Source organism: Oncorhynchus nerka, linkage group LG15 (genome assembly GCF_034236695.1).
Source record: "Oncorhynchus nerka isolate Pitt River linkage group LG15, Oner_Uvic_2.0, whole genome shotgun sequence".
Classification (NCBI taxonomy): Eukaryota; Metazoa; Chordata; class Actinopteri; order Salmoniformes; family Salmonidae; genus Oncorhynchus; species Oncorhynchus nerka.
Window position 1 is genome coordinate 38,708,885 of NC_088410.1, and position 18,082 is coordinate 38,726,966.

The 18,082-nt window shown below is 44.1% G+C and overlaps 1 protein-coding gene across 2 annotated transcripts; it reads right to left on the bottom strand.

Annotated features, from left to right (window-relative positions):
* Positions 1-64: 64 nt before the first annotated feature.
* On the bottom strand, positions 65-18,044 carry LOC115103853 (vacuolar protein sorting-associated protein 54-like). Of its 2 annotated transcripts, XM_029624849.2 has the most exons (23): positions 17,919-18,039; positions 16,149-16,323; positions 15,499-15,743; positions 14,987-15,071; positions 14,805-14,839; positions 14,435-14,566; positions 13,960-14,345; positions 13,493-13,619; positions 12,678-12,785; positions 12,385-12,440; positions 8,989-9,085; positions 8,222-8,574; positions 6,946-7,075; positions 6,577-6,758; positions 6,341-6,453; positions 5,358-5,421; positions 5,140-5,245; positions 4,900-4,987; positions 2,377-2,498; positions 2,163-2,243; positions 1,924-2,031; positions 1,601-1,695; positions 65-1,372 (listed from the first exon to the last, which is right to left on the bottom strand). In XM_029624849.2, the coding sequence occupies exons 2-23, from the start codon at positions 16,291-16,293 to the stop codon at positions 1,267-1,269; spliced, it is 2,964 nt and encodes a 987-aa protein (XP_029480709.1). In that variant the 5' UTR covers positions 16,294-16,323; positions 17,919-18,039; the 3' UTR covers positions 65-1,266. The 2 variants fall into 2 exon arrangements, 1 of the variants encoding a protein (XP_029480709.1); XR_003859662.2 differs by lacking the exons at positions 65-1,372; positions 1,601-1,695; positions 4,900-4,987 and having other exon boundaries at positions 1,944-2,031; positions 17,919-18,044.
* Positions 18,045-18,082: the final 38 nt, after the last annotated feature.

Below are 18,082 nucleotides of genomic sequence, written 5' to 3' on the forward strand. Positions count from 1 at the left end.
GTCTAATGGTTATTTTGTAATGGGTGCATCAAGTCTAGCAGCTTCCTCACAGACAAAGTGGAAATGCTTCTATATTGTCCCATGTTTTATTCAGTTTCCTGGGATTCAAGACAAAACGCTCAGGCATGCGGTCAGATTTTCAGTTTGCCACACTTCATAACCCATCACAACCAGAGCAGCAATGAGGGCCCAACAGACAGACATATACACAGGCACTCAAACAGTATACTATTGTCTGTCTTTGATAGTTATCAAAAGTAGGCACTTTTGAAGTAGACTGCTTCTTATATACCATTGGATGAGGTGTAACGTTCACACAGGCAGTTAATAGAACTGGGTAATAAGACTGTTTTGGTTCGAGCTTGACTCCAGAAACCAATGTTCGCTCATGCAATACAACAGGTGAGAACGCTGGATAGAACTGTCACACGACTGATGCAGTGGAGTTTACTGCAGCCTTGTTGGAAGATAATGCCTTATAGAATGACTTAGCTCGGTCATTACAGAGAGGGGAACAATTGTGCATAATGTCTGTCGGTAGACAAGCAATTTAACTAACTAGCAATGCTCAGTGGCATTATTATTGGAGAGAAATTGCACAGTAAAATGTTAAATAAGTGACTGCTGTATTCAGTGCAAATTGAGAAGAAATCAAATGTTTGGTCAACTTACATGACCATTTAGCTTAAACACAGGTCTGAATCCGTCAGAGTGGCTTTGTTGATGGACGTGAGATAAACCATATGCTTTCAACCTGAACAAAAATAAAAAAACTTCTCCAGTAAGTGACATGTTCTGAACCCTGTCGACATTTCAGGCCAATCAAAGTCTATAGTTGAATTGCACAGTGTGATGCGGTGACAGGCAGCAGTTAGTTGTGTCCTAAAAGTCTCTCAGAGCTGCGCTTTAAAAGAAAGCCCATGTCGGTGTCCGAAATGGCACCCTATTCCCTATATATTGTGCTAGTGGTACACTAAATAGGGTGCCATGTTACGTAGCCTGTTCTACATCATGGCTGCTTTCAGGGTTTGGTCCCACAGCGCTGCTGCCTGGGGCAGTTTCTCCCTTGAGGAAGCACCACCACTACCAGACTTCCGCTCTCTTTCTGTACCCAGACAGTTGCCCTCTTCAGGTGGCTTCAGTGAGATCCCTGGGCAGGCACAGTCTCTTTACAACAACCTGATTAGAGTTAGTTTCTCCCTTCCCTCCAGGGAGAGTTAACATGGCGTCACACTGTAGGTAGGACGACTACTCCCTCCCCCATCATCACCTCTTCTGCTCCCAGATCTCAGCCATGTTCAAGTCCAGCTTTTCAAGGGCCCTCAGTGATTGAACGTTCTCAGTGTAAAATGCCACATCCACCGTCACCAGCCTGGAGTGGGGTGAGAAATCAGAGTGCTTTCAAGTCATCATTCAACAAGTCAATTGTAAAGTGCATTGTCCTTTAGTGACAAGAAGCTGTTTTATCAGACACATTAAGCCAAGTTCTGGACCAAAATCACTTTCACTAGAGATTCTCCATTGAGCTTTCTGTTTAGTATGGTCAATCAAGATCATCAAGCAGATCTCTCAACCACCACAGAATCAGAGAAACACCCACCCATGTTGAGGTCCACCGTCGTGGTGCACGCCGAGACGGGCCAGCTGCCTTTTAAGGTGCATTTTAAAGCTTGCATTGATCCTCAGGAACAACATCTAAGGCCCGGAGGAAAGAGGGAAAAAAAAAAAAAAAAAAGTGTTACCCTCAACTCAACATGTCTAGTCAGTTGCGACTGCAATGAAGACAACCTGGAACGTGCCCAGTATGTTATAATAGCAGTATAAGGTACCGTAGTTACGTAGTACATTGTATTATTCAGAATGACAAATTGGAATAATTAGAAGTAATTGAATAAGATATGTGGTATTATTGCCATATGTTACCTGTGCCTGTTCCTCAGGTAGGAGCTCGTAAAGGGCTTCGTGCATTTTGGCCATTTGTTTACACACGTTGCGAAAGCAGGCCGAGGGCATGGGGGCCTTGACTTCATACTGGCAGGAGACCAAGTAGATATTCACATATGTTGATACACTGATTGACACTGGCTACAGCTATCTTCATAAAGTGGTGTTGCAGGTTAGACGGGGAGAGTTTGAGAGCGGTTCAGACCTGTAGAACTCACCTTAGACAGCACCTTCTCAAACAAGCTGTCCATGATCGCCATCAATTTAGCGGAGATCTCTGCTATGTGATCGTTGTAGTCCTGGCCCAAAACAGGAGGGGGGGGGGGTATTAAAACTCGAGGCCTGCACATCGTGTCACTCACAGTGTACAAGTGAATCCCTGAACTAGAGTACTGTCCTCGTGCGTGCAGGTCTGTGGATGTCAGTGCTCACCTTAGTGATGTGGTCAAAGTGCCTGAGGACACTGTACTGCTTGGGCGCCAGCTTGGTCTCAAAGTGGGCCCTGATGACGGGAATGTAGTGAACCACCAGCTGAAGACAGCGAGAGGCCAGGGCTGAGGAAAGACACACTATGGTTATTTCCACACACACTAAATGTGGAGGTAACCCTGTAGTGGGGCAAAGCCTACGGTTCATAGCAAAGCACCAGGTTGTGTTCAGTAGGGCAAACACCATAGACAATTTCAAATGGAAAATGAAATTGCGCTTGTCTTATTGGACACGACCAAGTGGTACATAGCAGAGTATGTGAGCGGAGTTGAGCGGTTGGAAATCCCGCTCATTGAGCAGAGCTGGCGCCCTGCTCCGGCGCTCCAAGTCCTTTCCAACCGCTCCACGAAACACCGCTCTGCGCCCACAGGTTAAACTGCCCTTCCTAATTCGCTCCATTCATTAAAATCCCTATTTAACCAACATCCATCTATTATTGTGACTACCTGGACCTACCATTTGGTTTTGAAGAATTGAAACTAAGCCATATGATTTGAATGAAAAGTGTTTGAATAAAAGAAGTGCATATCATTTCAAATAGGCTACATGTCATATTAAACAGCATATTAACACTAAATAGGCCAGGAGCCAGACAGGTTGTGAAAATGATTTAGATTATGTCAAGGCTACAGCCAACGAAGAAATACTTTGAAGCATTTACGAGTGCGACACAATTGGCTGGTAGGGACATAAAGCGCTCAGCACGTAAACATTTTGCTGTATTAAATGATTATAGTCTATAAGTTGCGCAAATAAGCAGTGACTTAATTTTTTATTTAATTCGAAGTAAATTAAAAATGACAGTGCCTTTGAATAAAGTTTTAGAAACAGGAGTTTGGCCAGTCTGTGGATTCAGGCTTATGTGAAGGAGCCTGTCAGCCATTGGATGTCATAAGGTGAACGCACCAATTTGTAAGTCGCTCTGGATAAGAGCGTCTGCTAAATGACTTAAATGTAAATGTAGCAGACATTCTCTTCTCTTGCAGAGCCACTGGGGATGCTAAACACCCCTTTGGCCACTATTGCTAGGCTGGGCAGAGATGCAGTTGTTTTTTTCTATAAGCAGGCCTAAAGGTTTATAGGCAAAATAACCCTATCCGAACAGAAAGCGCCTTGAACATGGGAATATGCCAGGCCTATTGGGCCAAAATCAATTACGGCCTATTGTATAGGTAACAGAACAAAAATTAATACTACTTTTAAGAGACCTGATTTTTAGTTTAGAAACACTTTGCTACAATGGACACACTTGCAGTGCTTTCGGGTAAGAATTCAGAACCCATTGACCTTTTCCACATTTTGTTACTTTACAGCTTTTTTCTAAAATTGATTGAATCGTTTCCCCCCCCTCCCTCAATCTACACACAATACCCCATAATGGCAAAGCAATAACAGGTTTAGATATTTTAGCAAATGTATTTAAATAAATAAATAAAATCACATTTACAGTATTCAGACCCTTTACTAAGTACTTTGTTGAAGCCCTTTTTGGCAGCAATTAGAGCCTGGAGTCTTCTTGGGTATGACACTACAAGCTTGGGACACCTGTATTTGGAGAGTTTCTCCCATTCTTCTCTGCAGATCCTCTCAAGCTCTGTCAGGTTGAATGGGGAGCGTCACTGCACAGTACACTGGTATTTTCAGGTCTCCAGAGATGTTCGATCAGGTTCAAGTCCGGGCTCTGGCTGGGCCACTTAAGGACATTGAGACTTGGCACCTTTCCCCAGATCTGTGCCTCGACACAGTCCTGCCTCAGAGTTTGGTTTTTGCTCTGAGATACACTGTGGGACCTTATATAGACAGGTGTGTGCCTTCCCAAATCATGTCCAATCAAGTTGTAGAAACATCTCAAGGATGATCATTGGAAACCGGATGCACCGGAGCTCAATTTGAGTCTCAAAGCTAAGGGTCTGAATAATTATGTAAATAAGGTTTGTTTTAAATTTGTAATACATTTGCAAGAATTCCCCCCAAAAAATCGGTTTTCACTTTGTCATTATGAGGTCTTGTGAGGGAAAACAAATAATTGAATCCATTTTAGTTGAAGGCTGTAACGTCCGAACATTTGGAAAAAGTCAAGGGGTCCGAATACTTTCCGAACGCACTGTAGTCATCTACCCACCTCGTTCCTTTCTTTTAGCATGTGCATGTAGTAAGTACACCATCATGCTTTTGGGATGTGTGTCTCTTCAGATTCCACAATGATTCTTTAGTTTGTGAACACTCCCTCTCTTGCTCTTGGTCCTCATCTTTCTAAGTCACCTTGATTTAGCAGCTGTGCGTTTTATCAGTTTCTTTATGAAAATATTTAGCGAACTCCATGGCAGTAGCTAAAGCAAGGGGCTATAGATGGCAGCACACAAGCAGACTACAGATGCATGCTGGGCCGGGCATGCCCTGAGATTGTGAACGGAGCGCTACTGGAGCGGCGGGAATCGCACTCCGCTCACATGCCCTGGTACACACCCAGGTTTTTAGTGGTGATGGTCTTGAGTCCCACCACTTGTAGTGCTCCTGCCCCCAGGACCAGCTGGCAGCTCCGTGAGTTGAAGTGCTGTCAAAGGAGGGTGGGGGGGGGGGTCAGGGACCATTCAATTCAACACGATGGCAGTTTGTTAGTGGGATGCTAGCCAGGTGAATGTAGCAAACACTCAGACCATTATTCTAGACTGTTGCCACACACGGGGAGGGGGGAGGTGTTGTTACCTTGAGTAGGTCTGAGAGGCGAGTGAGCATATCCGTGGAGATGGAAGGGATGTCGTTGACACACTGACAGTACTCCAGGAAGATCCGGATCAGTAGTAACACCGTGCTGATGAGGAGGACAGAGGTCACCAGTCAACAAGGGTCTTATCATAATTTGTCCTACAAGCCTTACGTTTTGAATGTGGGAGTGGAAATGAGCATTTATTGTAGTTACCTACCCAACAACAGCATATTTCTGGCCATCAATGTGCAAATAATCACTTGGTTTCCTTTCCTCTGTGCCTGGTATTGAGGAGGAGACAGAAAATAAACTCAGTCAGTCTGGGGACAGACAAATATGTTTTGGGGACTGACCATCGGGAACCTGGACTGACAGTGGTGCAGAGCGTGGGTCAGTGACAGACGATGGTAAGCATGGTATACAGGGCATAACATTCACTTTAGTCCACCAGCCACTGTGGCAGGTAGATGAAAATATCTACCAGCCACTCAGGTCTTTAACCAAAATATTTTTGTCATAATTACATAAACACCAAAAAACAGATGACCTTTGTAATGTTTCTAAAAAAGACATATTAGTAAGAAGTAATGTGGTATATTGCTGAATTTCATTTCATTTTTTATGACCCGAGTCTTGACCAAAATACCAGAAAATGTTCAGCTGCTTTAAGGGTGGGAGGTTACCGTGGTAACTGAGCCACTCGAGTGGTCTTGTGTCTCCGAGATTTGTGATCTGTCTCTTTGCTACCAGTTGAAGCCACAGACTCAAACTATGGTTGAAAAACAACCTCGTAATGTAAATAACCCCAAAAAATGAAAAAGTTTTACATTGCAGACTTTCGAGTAAATTGGACCAACTTTTAAGCCTGTGCGTCTCCAAAATGAATCTATCAGCACTTCACTCAGTGTGCCTAGCTCCCCTGCCAGGCTGTGTTACTGCGAGGTGGGACATAGGATTCCTATTTATTTGAGCGATTAGCAGCTATGAAACAAAACAGCAGAAATACTTTGAAAACAACTACTGCAGCATTTTTCTAACCCCAACTGTGCTCACACTTGACCTTTGACTCTTTATTCTCAAAAGTAATACTCGCACTGTAGTCCTGCAAATTGACCACCTGCCTGGTGAAATAGACATTCTAACCAGACAAAATCTAAATCTACCCGCAGGTGCTCATTTTGTGCTCAAATGGTATGTTACCTTGGGGTTTGCGTTCGGGTAGTGTGATCCTGCCATCTGCTATGGAGTTAACCAGGTCCTGGAATTCTGCAGGAACCTCTGCCTGTTTCCACCGCTCATTGTCCAGCAGCAGACTGGAGAGAACCCACACGCACAGTTAGGATAGACGGTTTAAGTTCCTGAAGTATTGCACCTCTAATCCCTATTTAGAAGTGTGTGTGTGTGTGTGTGTGTGTCTGTACTCTCCAGTCTAATACCTGAGCTTGGTCTTACGCTCCTCGTGGAAGCGGTGGACAAAGCGGTTGGCCTGGCTCTGTAGCGCCCCCCTTAGGGACACACTGCGCCTGCAGCACAGCTCCTCCGTGTCCCTCACAAAGCCTTCCACCGCCTGGGACAGAAACACAAACTCTGCCGAGCTCAGACGCTCCAGGGAGCCATCCTGACGGAGAGAGAAAGGGATTTTTTTCAAGGTTACAAACATGAAATACTACTAGCAGGGTTGGAGTTATTCCCATTTTACTTTGCCACTTCAGAACATCAATGGAAAGTCACACATAAGCCAGCTGAGAGTGCATTGGTCATGCTGCGTGTTGTTTATCCTGTCATGCGTTAAACGAGCTAGCTACCTTGGCTCTGGCCATGAGGACTTTGACACAGCGGTCGTGGCTGACGTCTGAGGCGGTGTAGAGCAGCTCCTGGATGTTATTGGCCACGCGGCCCAGCTCCAGATCACTGGGCATCAGGTCCTCACTGGACCTGCAGCCGGACAGACAGCATAGAAATGCAATTACTAGAACGACACTTTTGTTTTTGTAATTCTATTGAACAGAATACAGATGGCACTTAAGGGACACTCAGTAGTAGACAATACGAAATAAAGTATAATAAAAAGTTATTTGCTTAATATAGCAAGCGACGGCCACGTGACTCACTGTCTGTAGGAGCGATCCATTTTCGTGAACAGGGTGCTGTACCTAATATACATCATTTGTTTGAACTGGTACTGGGCTACCTTTCAGACAAGTCTTGTGAGGCGTCCTAGAGAGACCCACCTTTCCACAGAGGGGTTATATTAATGTTGTTGCCCAAACTGTTCGGATGCTACAGACGGGAAGGTGGCAGATCGGCAGTACTGACTTCAGACCAGTCCCGTGACGCTTGTGGGCGTCATAGAGCAAAGCGGAGTTTTTTGAGTCTCTATATAGAGGGGTCATAATAGTCGTTTCTGTGAGAAGACCGATTTTCGGGATGTCTCCTGGTCTAACAAACACTGCTGTAGCTCGGGCCACCTTCCACCGCAGATGGCCGACATCTGAGGATGCGGTGGATATATCTAGCTTAAAACAGAGATCTTTTTTTTTTTTTTAATGGGGATTTTTTTTATTATGCCAACTTGATTTCCAAAGGGGAGCGGACATCGACTCTAGGGTTAACCACAGAAAAGTGTATAGAATTGCAGGAAAATATTCTCCCATGGAGCCTCGAGAACATGTAGAATTGGGGGGCCTCTAAAATGTTCTCGCTAACGGACCGACTGCGCCCCCTGCCACCACCTAAGCCCTTTTTTTGATCCAGAATAACCCTGTATTCTTTTGCTTTTTAGCATAAAACATTTTGGAAGGAAAACTAGTTCACGTATATTGTAATTAATAATAGATCATATTTGATAAAAATCAGAAAACACTGGACAGTTACTTTGATTTCCTGAGTGTATACAGATGTGCAGCATGTATTGAATCTTTTTCACACTGCCATGCCAACCTAAACTTTACTTTGGTGGAATAATAACCAGGCCAGCACAGCACAGTATATCCTGACTCAGTAGTGTTAACCTGACTCAGTAGTGTTAACCTGACTCAGTAGTGTTAACAGTGCGTTTGGTGAAGGTGGTGAGTGACTCACGAGATGGCGGCCCCTCCTGGCTGGAAAGCGTGTTCCCTGCTGGTGGACGACTCGGTGGTCCCTGAGGCGGAGTCACTACCACAACCATCCATACGTGATAGGGCCTGCCTGGGCCCCACGGTGGAGCTCTGCTCCTGGCCTGTGCTTGCCCCCAGGTGCAGCTGGGCATCATTGAGAGCGTCGCTGATGAACAGGCCCTCGTGCGTGAGGTAGGCCAGTTCTGCTTCCTCCTGGTTGAGAGGGGTCCCTGGGGCCTCAGTCAGGCCCCCCGCTGCAGCCCGCTCCAGCAGACGGCTCTTCTGGTTGCTGTCCAGCGCCTCCAGCACCACATTCCTCACCACACTGAGTGTCACCTGTGGGGCACAGCATAAGGACAAACTTATAGGGCAGAGGAACTAACTACCAGGGTTTTGGTCACTCCCATTTAAATTCCAGGCAATTCAGAAAGTAAACCAATTTCAAATCCAATTAGACATTTTCCTTACTGAAAAGCTTATTGAATTGAAATGGAATTGACACCAACATTGCTAACTACACAAGATAAATGAAAGGCACAGATCATCAGAGTCCTACACAAAGGTATTAATCATGTACTACCAATGGGCCAGTAAAATAATGTACAAACCAGCTGTTTTAAAGTGCACCAACGAAAAACGCCAAAGAAAAAAAAACACTTCAAGTCTTCTATTCAGCAAGAAGACAATTCCATAAATCCCATTTTGATTAAATCTGACTGTGATTGTGTTTTAATGAAGTATGATCCTCACCTTGATCCTCTTCAGGAAGAGAATGAAGTTCTCAAAGACGGACTTCAACAGCTCAAACCACTGGGGGAAGGTCATCAGACGCATCTGGTCTGCCAGCCTGACCAACCAGAAAGCAGGGTTGTATTCATTAGTGCAAACCATATCAAAATGTTTTGCAACAGAAAGAACCCTTTAACTCTGTTGAAAAACATCTAGGATTTTTAAATTTTTTATTAACCTTCAATTCCTATTACTAACAACTCAAATAAGAACTTGCAATAATTTTGTGCTTTTCTGTGCCAGCTTAATGTTTATTTTGAAAATAACAGAGTTCTACCAGGAGGGTCACACCAGCAATGCATAGCATTTTTACTCATGTGAACAATATATATTTTTTTATTTTAGGTCTGCTTCAATGGCTTTCAGAGGTAGGTAAGCATTGTTAAATGAGGACTGATGTCAAATTATGGTAATTTTTTATGTCCAAACATAAATACTGAATTACATTGAAATTAATGCTTCAGGTGGTGTATAGTGCCATGTCCCTCAAAATGGTTCTCTTACATTTCTAAATGAGACAGGTTTTTTCACCATGTTTCCCACATGTTCAGACAACACTGAGATAAGACAGTGCAGTTTGTATTATTATAGGCATTATTTTATACACAACTTTGTCTGAATATTGATGAATTGGGTCATGAAATGTGATTTAACCAATTTATGTTGCCTAATAGTGTTGTCAACAACTCAAATATTTTTCACCAAAATAAATATATTTTTTAATTATTAAAAAAACATTCTTAGTCCAACAAAGCACCTATGCAAAGCCCTCACTGTCAATAAGAAACGTATTCCAGGGTCAGCCTGCCAGCTGAAAATATTTGCCAGTGTGTGTGTAGGCTACATACCCCTCCCATCTCTGAAGCATATTCTACTGTAGCCTACTGACGTTCGAAGCGTGATTAAGAAATTAGGAAGATATGTCTAATTACAGAAGAATTAGGCCCACAGAATTACACCTATGGAGGAGCGGCTTCTATGGAGGAACTTTAACTTTAACTGAACTTCCGACAGTTGGCTTAACGTTGGACTAGTTCTAGCTAGCGAGCTTGTGTGTGCAGAGCAGCAGAATTAAAAACACGTTTTACCTTCCTGTAGTTAATAAATAAAATGTGAAACGTGATAATTATGGGATGTTCCAACTAGCATTTATAATCCCTGTCATAACAAGATGCCCAATGCTTCAAGGCAAGCATCCTCCTCCACCCTCTCTCCCCACCCGCAAAAATTCAGTCACATCTGGCCCCCTACACTTGTCTGTCCAGCTTATTGATATGCCACACCGGTCAGGTGAATAGATTATCTTGGCAAAGGAGAAATAATCACTAACACGGATGTAAACAAATTTGTGCACTAAATTTGAGAGAAATAAGCTTTATGTGCGTATGGAACAATTCTGGGATCTTTAATTTCAGCTCATGAAACATGGGACCAACACTTTACATGTTGTATTAATATTTGTGTTGAGTGCATGCACACAAAAACACAGTACATTCGGAATGCATTCAGAACCCTTGACTTGAAATACATTACACCCTTATTCCAAAATTGATTAAATTGTTGTTTTTCCTCATCAATCTCCACACAATACCCCATAATAACAAAGCAAAAACTTATTTAGACATTTTTGCAAATGTATTAAAAATAAACTTAAATCACATTTACATAAGTATTCAGACCCTTTACTCAGTACGTCGGCAGGGATTACAGCCTCGAGTCTTCTTGGGTATGATGCTACAAGCTTGGCACACCTGTATTTGGAAAGTTTCTCCCATTCTTCTCTGCAGATCCTCTCAAACTCTGTCAGGTTGGATGGGAAGCGTTGCTGCACAGCTATTTTCAGGTCTCTCCAGAGATGTTTGATGGGTAACTGGCTTAGGCTCGGCCACTCAAGGACATTGAGACTCACGAAGCTAGGTTTTCCATCAAGGATCTCTGTGCTTTGATCCTTTCCCTTGGTCCTGACTAGTCTCCCAGTCCCTGCCGCTGAAAAACATCCCCACAGCATGATGCTACCACCACCATGCTTCACCGTATGGATGGTGCCAGGTTTCCTCCAGATGTGATGCTTGGCATTCAGGTCACAAGGTTGAATCTTGGTTTCATCAGACCAGACAATCTTGTTTCTCATGGTCTGAGAGTCTTTAGGTGCCCTTTGGCAAACTCCAAGCGGGCTGTCATGTGCCTTTTACTGAGGAGTGGCTTCCGTCTGGCTACTCAATCATAAAGAACTGATTGGTGGAGTGCTGCAAGATGGTTGTCCTTCTGGAAGGTCCTCCCATCTCCACAGAGGAACTCTGGACCTCTGTCAGAGTGACCATCGGGTTCTTGTTCACCTTCTTGACCGTGACCCGTCTCCCCCGATTGCTCAGTTTGGCCGAGCAGCCAGCTCTGGGAAGAGTCTTGGTGGTTCCAAACTTCTTCCATTTAAGAATGATGGAGGCCAGAGTGTTTTTTGCGGACATGTTTTGGAACCCTTCCCCAGATCTGTGTCTCAACACAATCCTGTCTCGGAGCTCTACAGACAATTCCTTCGACCTCATGGCTTGGTTTGTGCTCTGACATGCACTGTCAAATATGGAACCTTGATATAGACAGGTGTCTACCTCTCCAAATCATGTCCAATCTATTGAATTTACCACAGGTGGACTCCAATCAAGTTATAGAAACATCTCAAGGATGATCAATGGAAACAAGAACACCTGAGCACAATTGAGTCTCATAACAAAGTGTCTGATAACTAATGTAAATAAGGTATGTTGATATTTTTTTTTTATACATTTGCAAAAATGTCTAAAAACCTGTTTTTGCTTTGTCATTATGGGGTATTGTGTGTAGATTGCGAGGGATTTGGATTTATTTAATCAATTTTAGAATAAAGCTGTAACGTAACAAAATGTGGAATAAGTCAAGGGTTCTGAATACTTTCCGAAGACTCTATGTCTCTATTTATGCAACAAAACTTGAGGGGCCAAATCAAATGATCTGAAGGCAGAATTTGGTCAGCGGGCCGACCGTTGAAGAGCCCTGTCCTAAACAATACGTTTCAATCTGATAATCTAACGTTACGCCCTCAATTAGATTTCCACACACACATTGTTTTCACAGCCCTCGTGTCATACTCCAAGCACTGCTTTCAATAGCAGGATGTCAGATTAACGCAGTTTAACTCATTGTTGTTGTTAAGACAACCATAAACAACTGGTTTAGCTTCCTTTCCTTTGTTGAGGAAGGATTTTCAGAACACCAGGCCATATTTTGACCACACCTCCAGTGCATTCGGGAGATATTACCTTCAGCTCAATGTGCTCAAGCAAATACAAACGCATGCAATGTATAGCTAGCTGTACTACTCACTTCGTGACGATGTCAGTGTCAATTTCTTCAATCTGCGACACCGAGTCGACAACAGACTGCGGGATAAGAGTATGTTACTTTCTATATCGGTTTTACTAAATCAAAATGCATTTCTCGTTTGATACAGGTGTGCTAGTTCAGGAATAGACCAACAAAGTGGAACTCGGAGGGGGTGCTGGAGGAGAGGTTTTGGGAAATACTCTTAATATGGCAAAGCCCTTTTCCGAATTTCACCATAAATGTTTATGATCATGAAGATAGTCTGTTCTGATACTTTGTGTCTGGTCTTTTACCTGCGTGACGATGCTTTTGGCTGCTAGGATCATCTCGTCACTGTAGATGTCCAGAAAATCCAGCTTCCGCTGCCTCAGCAAGCCAAACACCAGAGACTCCAGCCTGTCCTGTCTCCCCCCCCACACACACACACACACACGAGAGACAGACAGAGAGTGAGCAATACTATAAAACCCAATAACGCCAATCAGAGTAATTCTTCACTTCAAGAGATCAATTATGATAAGACACCAATTCATCAATTAAATTACAATAAACTAATAAACAAAGAGATTCATATTTCAAACCAATTAACCAAACGATTTCCACGTAATGGAGATAATTAAGATCTCCTTCAGAGTCATTCAAAGTTCCCATACATGTAACAAAAGGCAATTGGCAATTGTGCTACTGAAATGTAAATTAGGTTGATGATTGAAGATAAACACATTGATGTTTTCCTCTGATCTGAACAATCTCGAGATTGCCCCAAATGTGCCATTTTAATTCACTAGATTCCAAGTAGCAAACGGAAGAGTCAGACCCACCTTTATTGAGACTGAACGTTTGTATTGCATCTGTGACCACTGTGACAAAAAACAACCTCAATTTGGTGCTCCAACTAAACCTTCTCAACATTTACGGTTGAACTCAACCTCAACCTTGTTTTTTCACCCCCCCCCGTCCCCGTCCCCCGTCTTCTGACAGCGGATTTAGTGCATTTAAAACCTTTGTGTAACCAGGTAAGTCATTCGAGAACGAATGAGTTAAATATAAAAACGACCTCAGAATTAAATATAAACATTTGTTTATATTTTATCTCAACGGTACAGACCTTCTCCATGACCTGTCCGTCGTCCTCCAGACTCCTGTTGAGGTCACTCCTGGAGTACATGCTAAAGTCCCCCACCATCATCTTGTCTATCAGCTTCTCCATCTCACACAGCTGCGAGCCCAGGTGTCTGCGGGGCGGGGTGGAGAAACAGGAGACGTCAGAAGCATCACAAGGACACACTCTAAAATACACAGAGTATTTCACTATGTTTAACTGTGGGCTGGGACTAAGTGGTGTGTATTTTAAACTTTCGGCGTGATACAGTTCTGCCACCACGCTGTATTTGTGCCACCATAAAAGCTTACTTACAATAAATAGTTGGCGTGGACTGCTGCTTACTATCATTTGATGTACGATTGTCTCATATGAGTGTTTGGCGCATTTAAAATCAGACGAGTGTCACCGCCATGACAGATAGATCTGAGTACGTAACACAAACATCCCCCACTCGTCTCCACCACCCTCACCTGAAGCTGTGTATCCCCTGCAGCTCCAGCTGCAGCACCTCCTTGGTGGTGGCGATGAGCTCCAGGGCCCCAACGAACTCCGAGGTGGAGAGCAGCAGCTGCACAGTGGGCTGGCTCTGATGCACCGCCGCCATCAGCTTCAGCTTGTTGTGCAGCCGCGCGCAGTTGGAGCGCGTCAATGCCTGCCGCAGTGCCCGCAGCGGGCCTTCGCACATGATGCGTTCGATGGCGGCCGCGCGGCCCCGGAGGACTGCCACGGCGCGGGCGGTTTCGGTGAGGCGGTCCTGGAGCTCGTGCTGGGAGGACATGGCGTGGAAGAAGGCCTCGGAGCGCAGGGAGATCTGCCGCGCGATGCTCACCTCCACCACGTCGAGGTAGTGGCTCAGCTGAGAAAGAGAGGGAGAAGCCAACAACAGGAAACATGACGGTGACGCAATGAAACAACGCAGGACATGACAATTTTCCGTCAGCTCACCTTTTCCTGTAGTAACCGTGACGATGCCATGTCCCTGCTGCTCTTCCCGCCAGCGCTGTTGAAGTGGGACCATGGTAGGACCGCGTTAAAGGTCGTTGGGTCGTCTAGCGCAAAGTCAGGCTTCATGAAGATCTGTTTAAGCCAGATGTTAATTTTGGAATCCAGAAACAAAAAGTATGTGTGCTGCTCTAGCTGGTCTAGGGAGATATTAATATAATTAAACAATATATTATTTTAAAAAGTTAATGGTATAAACATTTGAGAATCATGAGGGCATACAGTCAAATCAAGGGGACAAAGCGGTTCAATAGGGCTCTAGAAATCCCCACAACTCACATGGTTACAACACAAAACAAGAGGAAGTAATTACCTTGGGCACCTGCTCCAACTCTGTTCTTGATTTATCTACGAAGAACAGAAAGTGAAAAAGCACATTAGTTGGATCAACTCACTTAAAACACAAAGGAAATGTGATATTTGACAAAACTAATAACAGGAGGCCCAGAATAGATACTGTAGGCGCCAGGTGCAGAGCTGTTTCATATCGCATACCGTGGTTGTTTGTGATGCTGGAGACAGCATCCAGCTCATCCTTGTTGGAACAGATACTCTTGCATCGCTCATGGATTTTCTCCCTCTACAGAGAAACACAGACATGATTTAGTTTAGGCCTAATAGCGTATACCGTTTAATTATAGTGGATGCATTTTCTTTGTGCTATTTCGACCATGAGTAAAGGGAAGAGGACAAAGTCTTAGAAATAGCTTAAAATGCTATGTTCATTACATTGCACAGGGCAGTTCCAAGGTAATAACCAAACAATAGAAAGAGGATTTGACACCTGGACTGTGTTCATTAGGCACCAAACAGACAAACTGGAAGGGACTATTTGGACTTGCCCAATAAGAAATGCACAGTTTTCTTTTCCATTGCAACATGTTTTTAAATGTTCTCTGTTGCATGCCCTAATGAGCGCTACCCAGGCCAGGCAGTGGCCTCTACTTCAGTCCAATCTACTGAATAATTCACACTGAATGACAGGGGCAGCGGTGTGTATTCGTTACCTGAGCTGTTTCCTGCAGGTAGGGGCCAAAGTGTTCCTTTGTGATGTTGGGGAGGTAGAAGGAGGGCATGACTTCTGTCTCGGCAAAGTCCAGGCCCCAGGTTTTGGTGAAGAAGTCAGACTCCCTCTTGGCCAGTCGAGGGTCATTCAGCGCAGCCGGGAGGTTCACCTTGGAGCTGTACACCGTCCACCTGTGCTGGTCGGCCACCACCGACGGGCCCTCGCACAGCACCCGGGCTGCCTCGCCTGCAAGGGCACGTGGGAAATGTAGTCAGTGGAAACCTTCAGCAGTAATGAAACATTCAATGCATCTCAAGATTCTGTAGCCTGACCCACCATCCTCAACACTGCGCTCTCATTTGAGGCTACCAATTTTTCTACCCTTCACCAAGAAGTGTGCACTCTTTCACATCCTCTCATGCATTTAAAAGCTTTGGATTGGTGCAAGAATGGCTGGAGGGAGCTCCTTACACCAATCCATTCAATTTTAAATCCATGAGGGAGAGTGTACAAGAGCACACTTTGGGAGAGGGGTAGAAAAATAAGACTACAGTCAGCATATGGCTGATCTACAGTGACACAAGATGAACCTTTATAGATATTCATCTTGTAAGACTGTTGGCCAACCATAAATGTAGGCTAGTTCTTTACCCGTGGGCTCCTTGGGGCAGACGTCGGGCAGGGAGTGGACGGGCCTGTAGTGTCGTGAGGAAGGGTCCCTGTCCTTCCGGAAGATCCCCTCGCTGCCACCACTGCTGGGATGAGGCACTGGGGAGGAGCTGTGGCTGGAGGCCATGGCATTGGTGCACCTCTCCACAGAGGCTAGCTGAGTTAGCAAACATAGCACTGAGTCAGAGAGTATCAATACAAAACAAAGACATAGCCTAAACATTCATGTTTGCGGTAACACGATATAAACCCTAAACTGGACCATCTTCAGAGTTCTTAGTCCAAGGGCATTGAAAATAGGGCCATAGAAAACTAAATGTTGAGAGAGGAAGGATACAGTGGAACACTTGTGTCAATAGTCTATCAATTCAGTCAATCCATTCAAATGTCAGCCCATTTTTCTGTGCACAGCAATGACCTTCAGTTGTTGTCACAAGTCACTAGTGTGAAGCAGAAGTGAAAGTGCAGATGCTGCAGATGTATTGTCGCTCAGACAATTGTGGCTCAGAGGTGCAGTTGAGCAGGTGTTAGGCTAGAATCCGAACAGTGAGAAAAGTAATGCCTTTTGACTCGTTTCCTCTGTGTATTGATTCAGTTATTGCTTTGTCTGCATAACTAGCCCCGTCCTACCTAAACTGAATGATCAAATTCAAAGTAATTCACCATTGGTGATTAATGTGGAGGGTACCTAGAACAGGGCCTATAGGTTAACCAATATAATCACACTAGAAAACAGTTGTGTCAGCAACTGAGACCATGATAAACTGCCTACAGGAGCAAAGCTCCTCCGTTGTCTAATCAGTCTGTTGAAAAGATTAGGGTGAAAGGTGGGCAGGTACCTTTAGGCTACAATCAATACGGATATGTATTGTTGTCCGTTTCAGTAACATACAATATCGAATGCATGGTGAAATAAGAAAATAAATGATTTATAGCAGACACATTAAGTCTTCATATGACTGATTTACACCAACGTCACGTGAATCACCACACACTGAACACGTCATTGAGCAATGACATCGTAGCTGCCTATATCAACAACGTCAAATGTTAATGCATGTAGCTTGCTAACTAACGGTTAAATTGACAGCTACAATGAAAAGTTAATTCGCTAGCTGAGGGCTATATGGATCAAAACTGTACAATGCAAAATGTCAAGAAAATATAGTCAGCTATCTCTGCGAATCAGATAATATTTCAAGACCACCAGGGATGATGATGATGATGTTCTTTTTTTTAACTAGCCGGGATTAGATGACCGTTTTAACTGACAATCTAGTTAGCGTTAGTTGTTTCACTTTTTAAATAGCTAGATAGTAGAGAGGCGTTTGCCTCACCACACTGCTAGACAACTGCAGCTTCTTAACGTTAACGATCTCAGGTGGGGAACAAGATAGAACGATAACTCTAGTTGGCCAAGTTACCTAGCTACTGTAGCTAACTGTGAAACACCGCCGTCCTCATTCGCATTTCCCCGTCATCCGGCAACATTAACTGTCATTGACCATTTTTTCTAATTACTCTTTACAGACGATATACGATTTACTCTTCGAGCATCGATATTCGAGTAGCTACCCAGGACTGCAGCAGCCTGAAGAGACCAGCTGGTTACACGTAGACTGATAATCGAAGCTAGCAAAATGTTAGCCATTTGACAGCTAAACAGAGACGGAAGCAGTCCACATAAATACATGATCGCTGAGCTTTTTTGAAGAGTAGACAAACCAAAAGAAGGTGCGCTATGTCTGGTACCTGTTGTTAGAAACACATTAGTTCTTGATTCTTCTTTCCGCCATCACGCTATAACATTAGACGAACCAGGCGAAAACATCCAAGCAAACCGCCGGTACAGTCACCATAATGCACTGCGCGAACAATCTTCTTCGAGTTCTTTCGAGCATAACCATGCAGTCACT